General features: G+C 39.1%; 1 protein-coding gene across 8 annotated transcripts in view; it reads right to left on the bottom strand.

The window, feature by feature from the left end:
* The window catches only part of rab3gap1 (RAB3 GTPase activating protein subunit 1), a 506,336-nt gene that overhangs the window by 305,945 nt on the left and 187,453 nt on the right, over window positions 1-12,938 (bottom strand). For all 8 annotated transcript variants that reach the window (XR_013287215.1, XR_013287213.1, XR_013287212.1 and 5 more), the window contains 2 exons: window positions 1,658-1,726; window positions 906-979 (listed from right to left, as the gene is read on the bottom strand). Coding sequence is in view for 4 of the 8 variants with exons in the window: in XM_077536293.1 (XP_077392419.1) it covers window positions 906-979; window positions 1,658-1,726 (143 nt within the window). In the remaining 4 variants the exon portion in view is untranslated. The remainder of the gene's footprint in view (window positions 1-905; window positions 980-1,657; window positions 1,727-12,938) is intronic.

The raw sequence follows: 12,938 nt of genomic DNA, 5'->3' as shown, positions 1-12,938 counted from the left end.
TGATTTTTTTTTTCAAATTAATTGATTTAATCAGATAACAAAAAAAAACATTTGTTACATTTCTATAACATTTCTTCACTTTATTATTTAAAAAAAAAAAAAAAAAAAAAAAGAGGACATTGTGTCAAAATGCTCGTGCAGAAAATACCCAAAGTTAAATTATGATTTAGTTACTGGTTTGGTCTGTAGAAGAAAATTGAAATCATTTTCCCCAAGTCAAAGCAGCTGCTTACAAATGTCCTATAAGGAAAAAAAAAAATCACAGTTACCATGTTTACTAGGGATGTAACGATTTCCAAACATCACGATACGATATTATCACGATATGAAGGTCACGATACGATAATTATCACAATATTGTGGGGGGCGGGCGTGGGGGGTTGGAATTGGCTGGCGATATTTAAAAAAGGTCAGGAGGAGCTTACTTGCTAATGCAAGCACACATTGATCGCTTCTCAAGCAAATTGGGTTCCCCTTCATCTGACAATTAGCATAGATTTTAAACATAGAAGGCCAAAACATCCCTAATGAAAATTAAATTGCATTAATAAGCTAGCCACTAGAGGGTGCTAGAACTGCACAAATGGAAACCAACGTGAGTTTTTTTAACAGATGTGTTCCTTTTAAATATTGTGAATATGACGACAACGATATTGTGGCAGTTTTAATATCACGATATCTTATATCGTTACATCCTTAATGTTTACATGGAGCCTTACATTCCAATTAGAATGAAACCAAGTTAGCAAATAAGTGGTAACTCCATATGAAATCGCAAGGCAAATTGGGTTCAAATATCGGTTATCAGCCTTCTTCACTACTGTATCTGTAATCTGTGTCAGTCCTGAAAAAAGCATATCACTACAGAACAATGATATTAATTTGACATATAAATTATGTCTTACCCAGTAAACACTGAGGACGTTCAACTGTCTTGATCCGGAGTGACCAGTGAGGCGCATGGAGAGGGTCAAGGTCACTGTTAAAAATACATTCAAGAAACTTGATCAAGATGATTTTTTTTTTTGCATGTTTAAATATATATCTAAAAAAACAAAAACAAAAAAAACATTGATATCTCTAAGTTATTACAGCTTTGTTGATGAACCTTTGCTAAATTTACAGCCTCAAATTTTGGAATGCTTGATGCTACAAGTTTGGCCACGGCTACTTATGTAGCTAACTCTTTTTTGTTTTTCTTTGTATTATCTGTGAATCTCAGTCAGGTTGGATGGGGAGTGCTGATGGACAGCCATTTTGTTCAACTGAATTCAAGTATGGGCTCTGATTGGGACGCTCAAGAACATTCACAGAGTTGTCGTGAATCCATGCCATCTTGGCTATGTGCTTTGGATCACTGCTTTGTTTTGTTTGTTTTTTTTGCATGCAATAGCATTCTAACAATGAAGCACTAGGATATAAGCAATTGCAGAGCTTACTTGATATTGCACACAAAAAAAAATCTGTTTTACCTACAAGAAAAGAGAGGAACATTTCCTAGAATTCCTGAAAATCAGTGTGATGAAGAAAGGTCTGATTGATGCCCCTTTAAAAAGTAACACTTGTATTATAGTGTCTGGTGTGATATGGATCAGTCCTAATCAGAAAAAAAAAAAATACAAGGAGGAAGGAGTGTCAGGTTGAAGGACTTTCTTACCTGTAGACATCATTGTCCAAAACTGTGCCTTCTGTCAAGTCAGGCCAAGTGGTTGAAAGATGAAGCTCACTTCAAAATGAAAAGACAAATCAGTTTTGTTTTTGATTTTTGGAAAAGGATCATGTCCAGTGTACGTTAGTTTTCATATGGGTGAAGTGAACGGTGTTATAAAAAGCATTACCGGATTTTCACGACTATAAGGCGCACCGCATTGTAAGGCGCACCTTCAATGAATGACATAGTCTAAAACTGTTTCCATATATAAGGCGCACCGCATTATAAGGCGCACCTTCAATGAATGACATATTTTAAAACCTTTTCCATATATAAGGCGCGACAGTAGAGGCTGGGGTTACGTTATGCATCCATTAGATGGTGCTGCGCTAAAGGGAATGTCAACAAAACTGTCAGATAGGTCAGTCAAACTTTATTAATAGATTACAAATCAGCTTTCTGACAACTCCATTCACTCCCAAAATGAATAAACAGATGTTTTATTATTTTCTCTGAGGTAAAGTATTAGTATTAGCTAGCGATCCAAGATGGCAGGATCTTCTGCGCATGTGCGTCACCGATCGTGCAGGGTCACTGATAGCGTCTTGACAGCGAGACCTGTTGCGGCTCAATATTGATCCATATATAAGGCACACTAAATTATAAGGCGCATGGTCAGCTTTTGAAAAAATTAAAGGCTTTTAGGTGCGCCTTATAGTCGTGAAAATTTGGTAACACCCTTATAATGCTAGGTTTTCATGATGCAAAAAATGAGAACTTCCTTAAAAAAAAATTCACATTGCAGGGCTAAAGTCTTTTTGGGCAGAGTTATCGGCATTTGAGGTTTAACACGTTTAATGTTATGTGAACAATGAGTCGACTTGTTTCACCTTGTCTTCCATAGCATACCATGATATAACACGACTGTCCACTTTTTTGCACTGGTAGCACTGGTGCGACCAACTTTTTCAGTTGGTCGCACCACTCAGGTTGTGGTCGCACCCTTTTTGAGGGAGATCCAGCATGACCGTATTTGCTGATATAAAGTTGTTTCAAGATTTACAGCGACTCATATAGTCGCAAAATATTTTTCTGTAACAACTAGGAATGCAAGATAATGCTATTTTCAACCGATACCAATAAACCAATAATTTAGAATGTGCTGATGTCGATAACGAATAAGTAAGCCAATAATTGTATGCAAAATTAACTTGGATACAAATATACTTTAGAGTCCTACTATAAGTCTAATATGTACAAATCCATTGAAACATTGTGTAAAGCACCATGAAGCTAAATTTTGTAGAGATCTCTGCTTCAAAGACAGCCAGTAACTCTTTTTGAGTTTGCCAAAACAAAAGTCATGTTTTAAGAGTGAAAAAACAACAACAAAAAAAAAAAAAAAAAAAAAAAACTGCAAGGGTAACATTCTGGGGAGACATAGTAAAGAGAGCCCACACTGTCGCCTGCCCTGTCGCCATGATGCATCTTCTGTGAACACAAGGTCACACATATTATGGCATCACAAATATGCGACACTATCATTGGGGGGGGGGTTGAGGATTCGGGCAAAACTTGAGCCACAACAACAACAGATGGACCAACACGGCAAGTCTATTACAATATTATCGGCCGATTTCTTTATTATCTGGTTTAGCTGTTCGATGCCAAATTGGTTGATAATTGCCAATAAATATTGGCCACAGATATTTACCATATGTTGTGTTGATGTTGGGAAGTCGGCAGTCGCGTGAGGACTAGTCAAGCGGCCTCGAGTCGCCTTCCACTGTGAGGGTCAATTTTAAAAATACAACTAACAAGTCAAGATGTATTTTATTCAGCCACTCCGAGAAAGTCTAACATCATCTTTAATTCTCTTTCGTTTGCAGTAAAGCACCGTCGGGTGAAAGTGAAATTACGATCATGTGTTCACTTGAGAGCGGCATCACGGTGCATCCGGGAATTTAACAAAAAAGCTTCTGACGTCGTGAAAAAGAGTCACTATAACACAATTTAGCAGTTATAAATTAAACTAGAGCTGCGAGCAGCTATAAAGGGCCCTCGCAGCCCGGGCCACGTTGGGGTCCTTGCACGTTGGGGTACTTGCACGTTGGGGTACTGGCACGTTGGGGTACTGGCATATTGGAAGCAAAATTTCTTTGAAAATGGCATAATAAACGTTTACATGTAGAATATTTTTTTTGCCAGTGTCTGTCAAGCTCAACGGATTTTGGTGATTGTTAAGACCTGCAAAAATCAGCGTCCTTATTTATTTTTAGGCAATGAGTTGCCCTGATTGGTATTTTTTTGTAAAAGTGTATATACACATCATCGCTCGTTGTACTCATTGCACAATGTTTACTTTTATTGTCCAAAGGGGCAATCAAAAATGAATAAAACAAAATGGAAACGTACATACGTTTGGATCGGTGTGAAGCCAGTGAACAATTTGAGTGGTGGAAACTAAAAGAATATTCATAAATGACTTAGTTATCACACTTAGAATGAGTGTACATTTTTTGTACAAAATACCGTATGTGGGGTATTTTTTTAATTTTTTTTTATATAAGCCTCAAGGGCTAGGTGGCGCTGTATTTATAACTGAATGTTGTCATAGAGATACCTTCAGGCCTTGATTATAAGCATACATGTCAAGTGTGGGATTTTTTTTTGGAGCATGTACCGTGGAGTTATTAAGCATATCCTTCATTCACGATATTGCTTTTAATGTCCATAGAGGCTATCAAAAATAAATAAAAATATATATATGTTTGGATAAGTCTGATGCCAGTGAACATTTTGAGTGGTGGAAACTAAAAAAATATTCATAAATGACTTAGTTATCACACTTAGAATGAGTGTACATTTTTTGTACAAAATACCGTATGTGGGGTATTTTTTTTTCATGCCTCAAGGGCTAGGTGGCGCTGCATATATAATTGAATGTTGTCATAGAGATAACTTCAGGCCTTGACGATAAACATACATGTCAAGTTTGGGATTTTTTGGAGCATGTACCGGGGAGTTATCAAGCATATCCTTTTTCATTGTGAAACACAAATTTTGATGCCCCGCCCTCATCATATAGTATTTCGAAAAGTCAAGATTTTTCCCCCTGTCGTTGGCTCAGGTCTTGACATGGTCCAGGCCAAGTCTTAACTCAGTCGGATGAAACGTGTAGGAGAAGTGGGCAAAAGTCTGCCCCCTGTGAATGTGCAAAAATCGTCAAAAATGGGACATTCAAAAATTCGTAGCTCACTTCCTGTTCATTTTAGCATATGGGTACAAGAGACTTTTTTGTAGGTCTTGGGCTCCCTCATACACTTAAAAATATTCGGCGTTCTTGCTTAAACGTACAACCGGGGCTGCTTCGTTAAAAATTTCAAGGGGGCGCTATTGAGTCATTTTTGTAAAAATAGCACAATCAACAATAAAATATTGCTCATTTTACCAGGCCAGATGTGTGTGCCAAGTTTCAGGAGTTTCTGTGCATGTTTAGACCCTCAAAACTGGCGTTGTTTTCTTGGCGAACAGCGCTTAGCCACACCCACAGCAATTCGCGAAAACTCACAAACTTCGTGTTGTGACATCATGAAGGCCGAAACCCTCATCTGAGCAAATATGAGGTAGGTCCAGTTAACGTGTTTGGAGAAAAACGTAGAAGAAAATTCGTAATAAAAAAAATTGCCACTAGGTGGCGCTATCAGTTAGATGAAATATAAGTCAGTAGATGTCTTTAGGGCTGGACTCTCATCAAATGTGTGAAATTTTGGGAAGATAGGATCATCTCGGTCAAGTTAATGCAGCTTTTATTTTCACGAAAAATCTTCAGACTTTGCGTCACCGTAGCGGCCACGCCCTTTGGCGAAAAGTTACAATATTCGGTGTGGGGCATGATCAACATCTTAAGCCTTTTCTGACCAATTTTCAAATGGATCCCTTCAACAAGCTCAGCACAGTAGCTAAAAACGTAAAGTATGACATTTATTGTAACCACTAGGTGGCGCTATATGTATAACTGAATTTTATCATATAGATGTTTTCAGGCCGTGACTATTACGTTGCCTGAGAAGTTTGAGATTTTTTGGAGCTTGAACATGGGAGTTATTAAGCATTTGCTCTTTCTGGACAAATGAAATTTTAAAGGCAATATTTGATGCCCCGCCCCCGTCATATAGTATTTCAAAAAGGCAAGATGTTTTGCCCAGTTTTTCTCTCAGGTCTTGAGATGATAAATGCCAAGTTTGAAGTCAATTGGATGAAAAATGTTTGCAAAGGGGGAAAAAGCATGACCACAGTGAATGTGCCAAAATAGGCCAAAATTGGACATAAAAAAATTCATAGCTCACTTCCTGTACATTTTAGCTACATGGTCCCAATAGACTTTTTTGTGCGTCTCGGGGTGCTACACGTGCCTGCCAATTTTTGTTGCTCTAGCTCAAACGTGCCGGGCTTGGTTTTTAATTTTCTACGCTAGGGGGCGCTATCGAGTCGCATTGTTATGACGACTTAATAATATCAAATTTTTCGCCGGGCCTGAGGAGTGTGCAAAGTTCGGTGAGTTTTCGTGAATGTTTAGGTACCCAAAATCGCGATCGTTTGAGGAGAATAAAGAAGAAGAAGAATAATAATAATAATAATAACTAGAGCTGCGAGCAGCTATAAAGGGCCCTCGCAGCCCGGGCCACGTTGGGGTCCTTGCACGTTGGGGTACTTGCACATTGGGGTACTGGCACGTTGGGGTACTGGCATATTGGAAGCAAAATTTCTTTGAAAATGGCATAATAAACGTTTACATGTAGAATATTTTTTTTGCCAGTGTCTGTCAAGCTCAACGGATTTTGGTGATTGTTAAGACCTGCAAAAATCAGCGTCCTTATTTATTTTTAGGCAATGAGTTGCCCTGATTGGTATTTTTTTGTAAAAGTGTATATACACATCAATTTCTCGTTGTACTCATTGCACAATGTTTACTTTTATTGTCCAAAGGGGCAATCAAAAATGAATAAAACAAAATGGAAACGTACATACGTTTGGATCGGTGTGAAGCCAGTGAACAATTTGAGTGGTGGAAACTAAAAGAATATTCATAAATGACTTAGTTATCACACTTAGAATGAGTGTACATTTTTTGTACAAAATACCGTATGTGGGGTATTTTTTTTTCATGCCTCAAGGGCTAGGTGGCGCTGCATATATAACTGAATGTTGTCATAGAGATAACTTCAGGCCTTGACGATAAACATACATGTCAAGTTTGGGATTTTTTGGAGCATGTACCGGGGAGTTATCAAGCATATCCTTTTTCATTGCGAAACACAAATTTTGATGCCCCGCCCTCATCATATAGTATTTCAAAAAGTCAAAATTTTTCCACCTGTCGTTGGCTCAGGTCTTGACATGGTCCAGGCCAAGTCTTAACTCAGTCGGATGAAACGTGTAGGAGAGGTGGGCAAAAGTCTGCCCCCTGTGAATGTGCAAAAATCGTCAAAAATGGGACATTCAAAAATTCGTAGCTCACTTCCTGTTCATTTTAGCATATGGGTACAAGAGACTTTTTTGTAGGTCTTGGGCTCCCTCATACACCTGAAAATATTCGTCGTTCTTGCTTAAACGTACAACCGGGGCTGCTTCGTTAAAAATTACGAGGGGGCGCTATTGAGTCATTTTTGTAAAAATAGCACAATCAACAATAAAATATTGCTCATTTTACCAGGCCAGATGTGTGTGCCAAGTTTCAGGAGTTTCTGTGCATGTTTAGACCCTCAAAACTGGCGTTGTTTTCTTGGCGAACAGCGCTTAGCCACGCCCACAGCAATTCGCAAAAACTCACAAACTTCGTGTTGTGACATCATGAAGGCCGAAACCCTCATCTGAGCAAATATGAGGTAGGTCCAGTTAACATGTTTGGGGAAAAATGTAGAAGAAAATTCGTAAGAAAAAAAATTGGCACTAGGTGGCGCTATCAGTTAGATGAAATGTAAGTTAGTAGATGTCTTTAGAGCTGGACTCTCATCAAATGTGTGAAATTTTGAGAAGATAGGATCATCTCGGTCAAGTTAATGCAGCTTTTATTGTCACGAAAAATCTTCAGACTTTGCGTCACCGTAGCGGCCACGCCCTTTGGCGAAAAGTTACAATATTCGGTGTGGGGCATCATCAACATCTTAAGGCTTTTCTGACCAATTTTCAACTGGATCCCTTCAACGAGCTCAGCACAGTAGCTAAAAACGTAAAGTATGACATTTATTGTAACCACTAGGTGGCGCTATATGTATAACTGAATTTTGTCATATAGATGTTTTCAGGCCGTGACTATTACGTTGCCTGAGAAGTTTGAGATTTTTTGGAGCTTGTACATGGGAGTTATTCAGCATTTGCTCTTTCTGGACAAATGAAATTTTAAAGGCAATATTTGATGCCCCGCCCCCGTCATATAGTATTTCGAAAAGGCAAGACTTTTTGCCCAGCTGTTCTATTAGGTCTTGAGATGATAAATACCAAGTTTGAAGTCAATGGGATGAAAAATGTTTGCTTAGGGGGAAAAAGCATGAACACAGTGAATGTGCCAAAATAGGCCAAAATTGGACATTAAAAAATTCATAGCTCACTTCCTGTACATTTTAGCTACATGGTCCCAATAGACTTTTTTGTGCGTCTCGGGGTGCTACACGTGCCTGCCAATTTTCGTTGCTCTAGCTCAAACGTGCCGGGCTTGGTTTTTATTTTTCTATGCTAGGGGGCGCTATAGAGTCGCGTTGTTATAACGACTTCATAATATCAAATTTTTCGCCGGACCTGAGGAGTGTGCAAAGTTCGGTGAGTTTTCGTGAATATTTAGGTCCCCAAAATCGCGATTGTTTGCGGAGAATAAAGAAGAAGAAGAAGAACTAGAGCTGCGAGCAGCTATAAAGGGCCCTCGCAGCCCGGGCCACGTTGGGGTCCTTGCACGTTGGGGTACTTGCACGTTGGGGTACTGGCACGTTGGGGTACTGGCATATTGGAAGCAAAATTTCTTTGAAAATGGCATAATAAACGTTTACATGTAGAATATTTTTTTGCCAGTGTGTGTGTCAAGCTCAACGGGTTTTGGTGATTGTTAAGACCTGCAAAAATCAGCATCCTTTTTTATTTTTAGGCAATGAGTTGCCCTGATTGGTATTTTTTTGTAAAAGTGTATATACACATCATCGCTCGTTGTACTCATTGCACAATGTTACTTTTATTGTCCAAAGGGGCAATCAAAAATGAATAAAACAAAATGGAAACGTACATACGTTTGGATCGGTGTGAAGCCAGTGAACAATTTGAGTGGTGGAAACTAAAAGAATATTCATAAATGACTTAGTTATCACACTTAGAATGAGTGTACATTTTTTGTACAAAATACCGTATGTGGGGTATTTTTTATTTTTTTTTATATAAGCCTCAAGGGCTAGGTGGCGCTGTATTTATAACTGAATGTTGTCATAGAGATACCTTCAGGCCTTGATTATAAGCATACATGTCAAGTGTGGGATTTTTTTTTGGAGCATGTACCGTGGAGTTATTAAGCATATCCTTCATTCACGATATTGCTTTTAATGTCCATAGAGGCTATCAAAAATAAATAAAAATATATATATGTTTGGATAAGTCTGATGCCAGTGAACATTTTGAGTGGTGGAAACTAAAAAAATATTCATAAATGACTTAGTTATCACACTTAGAATGAGTGTACATTTTTTGTACAAAATACCGTATGTGGGGTATTTTTTTTTCATGCCTCAAGGGCTAGGTGGCGCTGCATATATAACTGAATGTTGTCATAGAGATAACTTCAGGCCTTGACGATAAAAATACATGTCAAGTTTGGGATTTTTTGGAGCATGTACCGGGGAGTTATCAAGCATATCCTTTTTCATTGTGAAACACAAATTTTGATGCCCCGCCCTCATCATATAGTATTTCGAAAAGTCAAAATTTTTCCCCCTGTCGTTGGCTCAGGTCTTGACATGGTCCAGGCCAAGTCTTAACTCAGTCGGATGAAACGTGTAGGAGAAGTGGGCAAAAGTCTGCCCCCTGTGAATGTGCAAAAATCGTCAAATATGGGACATTCAAAAATTCGTAGCTCACTTCCTGTTCATTTTAGCATATGGGTACAAGAGACTTTTTTGTAGGTCTTGAGCTCCCTCATACACCTAAAAATATTCGTCGTTCTTGCTTAAACGTACAATCGGGGCTGCTTCGTTAAAAATTTCTAGGGGGCGCTATTGAGTCATTTTTGTAAAAATAGGACAATACATGATAAAATATTGCTCATTTTGCCAGGCCAGATGTGTGTGCCAAGTTTCATGAGTTTCTGCGCATGTTTAGACCATCAAAACTAGCGTTGTTTTCTTGGCGAACAGTGCTTAGCCACGCCCACAGCGATTCGCGAAAACTCACAAACTTCGTGTTGTGACATCATGAAGGCCGAAACCCCCATCTGAGCAAATATGAGGTTGGTCCAGTTAACGTGTTTGGGGAAAAATGTACAAGAAAATTCGTAAGGAAAAAAAATTGCCACTAGGTGGCGCTATCAGTTAGATGAAATATAAGTTCGTAGATGTCTTTAGGGCTGGACTCTCATCAAATGTGTGAAATTTTGAGAAGATAGGATCATCTCGGTCAAGTTCATGCAGCTTTTATTGTCACGAAAAATCTTCAGACTTTGCGTCACCGTAGCGGCCACGCCCTTTGGCGAAAAGTTACAATATTCGGTGTGGGGCATCATCAACATCTTAAGGCTTTTCTGACCAATTTTCAACTGGATCCCTTCAACGAGCTCAGCACAGTAGCTAAAAACGTAAAGTATGACATTTATTGTAACCACTAGGTGGCGCTATATGTATAACTGAATTTTTTCATATAGGTGTTTTCAGGCCGTGACTATTACGTTGCCTGAGAAGTTTGAGATTTTTTGGAGCTTGTACATGGGAGTTATTCAGCATTTGCTCTTTCTGGACAAATGAAATTTTAAAGGCAATATTTGATGCCCCGCCCCCGTCATATAGTATTTCGAAAACGCAAGATTTTTTGCCTAGTTTTTCTCTTAAGTCTTGAGATGATAAATGCCAAGTTTAAAGTCAATGGGATGAAAAATGTTTGCATAGGGGGAAAAAGTATGACCACAGTGAATGTGCCAAAATAGGCCAAAATTGGACATTAAAAAATTCATAGCTCACTTCCTGTACATTTTAGGAATTGGCTTCCACTGACTTTTTTGTGCGTCTCGTAGTGCTACACGTGCCTGCCAATTTTCGTAGCTCTAGCTCAAACGGGCCGGGATTGGTTTTTATTTTTCTACGCTAGGTGGCGCTATAGAGTCGCGTTGTTATGACAACTACATAATATCAAATTTTTCGCCGGGCCCGAAGAGACTGCAAAGTTTGGTGAGTTTTCGTAAATGTTTAGGCCCTCAAAAATGCGATCGTTTACGGAGAAGAAGAAGAAGAAGAATAATAATAATTCTTACAAAAACAAGAGGGACCTCGCAGCGGTCGCTGCTCGGGCCCTAATAATAATAATAATAATAATAATAATAATAATAATAATAATAATAATAATAATAATAATAATTTTTACAAAAACAATAGGGACCTCGCAGCGGTCGCTGCTCGGGCCCTAATAATAATAATTTTTACAAAAACAATAGGGACCTCGCAGCGGTCGCTGCTCGGGCCCTAACTAGAGCTGCGAGCAGCTATAAAGGGCCCTCGCAGCCCGGGCCATGTAGGGGTACTTGCACGTTGGGGTACTGGCACATTGGAAGCAGAATTTCTTTGAAAATGGCATGATAAACCATTACGTGGATTTTTTATTTATTTTTTGCCAGGAGTGATGAGTGTGTCAAGCTCAATGGGTTTTGGTGATTGTTAAGATCTGCAAAAATCAGCGACTTTTCTTGATTTTTAGGCAATGAGTTGCCCTGATTGGTATTTTTTGCAAAAGTACATATACACATCATCGCTCGTACTCATTGCACAATGTTGCTTTTATTGTCCATAGAGGCGATAAAAAAAAAAAAAGGAAACTAAATAAAAAAGTACAGATGTTTGGATCGGTCTGATGCCAGTGAACATATTGAGTGGTGGAATGTAAAAGAATATTCATAAATAACTTAGTTATCACACTTACAATGAGTTTACAATTTTTGTAAAAATACCGTAAGTGAGGCTTTTTTTTTTTTTTTGCCTCAAGGACTAGGTGGCGCTGTATTTATAACGGAATTTTGTCATAGAGATACCTTCAGGCCTTGACTATAAATATACATTTCAAGTATGGGATTTTTTTGGAGCATGTACCTGGGAGTTATTAAGCATATCCTTCATTCACGATATTGCTTTTAATGTCCATAGAGGCTATCAAAAATCATCCATCCATCCATCCATTTTCTTGACCGCTTATTCCTCACAAGGGTCGCGGGGGCTGCTGGCGCCTATCTCAGCTGGCTCTGGGCAGTAGGCGGGGGACACCCTGGACTGGTTGCCAACCAATCGCAGGGCACACAGAGACGAACAACCATTCACACTCACACGCCCACCTAGGGACAATTCGGAGCGCCCAATTAACCTGCCATGCATGTTTTTGGAATGTGGGAGGAGACCGGAGTACCCGGAGAAGACCCACGCGGGCACGGGGAGAACATGCAAACTCCACCCAGGAAGGTCCGAGCCTGGACTCGAACCGGAGACCTCAGAACTGGGAAGCGGACGTGCTAACCACTCGACTACCGTGCCGCCCTATCAAAAATCAATAAAACTAAATAAAAATATGTATGTTTGGTTAGGTCTGATGCCAGTGAACATTTTGAGTGGTGGAAAGTAAAAGAATATTCATAAATGACTTAATTAAAAAACTTAAAATGAGTTTATATTTTTTGTAAAAATACCGTAAGTGGGGTATTTTTTTTTCATGCCTCAAGGGCTAGGTGGCGTTGCATATATAACTGAATGTTGTCATAGAGTTACCTTCAGGCCTTGACTATAAACATACATGTCAACTTTGGGATTTTTTGGAGCATGTACCGGGCTGTTATTAAGGATATCCTTTTTCATTGCGAAACACAAAATTTGATGCTCCGCCCTCATCATATAGTATTCCGAAAAGTCAAGATTTTTCCCACTGTCGTTGGCTCAGGTCTTGACATGGTCCAGGTCAAGTCTGAAATCAGTCGGATGAAACGTGTAGGAGAAGTGGGCAAAAGTATGCTCCATGTAAATGTGCTATAAGCGTAAAAAATGGGACATTCAAAAATTCGTAGCTC

Source organism: Festucalex cinctus, chromosome 11 (assembly GCF_051991245.1).
Source record: "Festucalex cinctus isolate MCC-2025b chromosome 11, RoL_Fcin_1.0, whole genome shotgun sequence".
In the NCBI taxonomy this organism is placed as follows: domain Eukaryota; kingdom Metazoa; phylum Chordata; class Actinopteri; order Syngnathiformes; family Syngnathidae; genus Festucalex; species Festucalex cinctus.
Note: the sequence above shows the minus strand (reverse complement) of the source record. Positions and strands in the feature narration are given on the sequence as shown.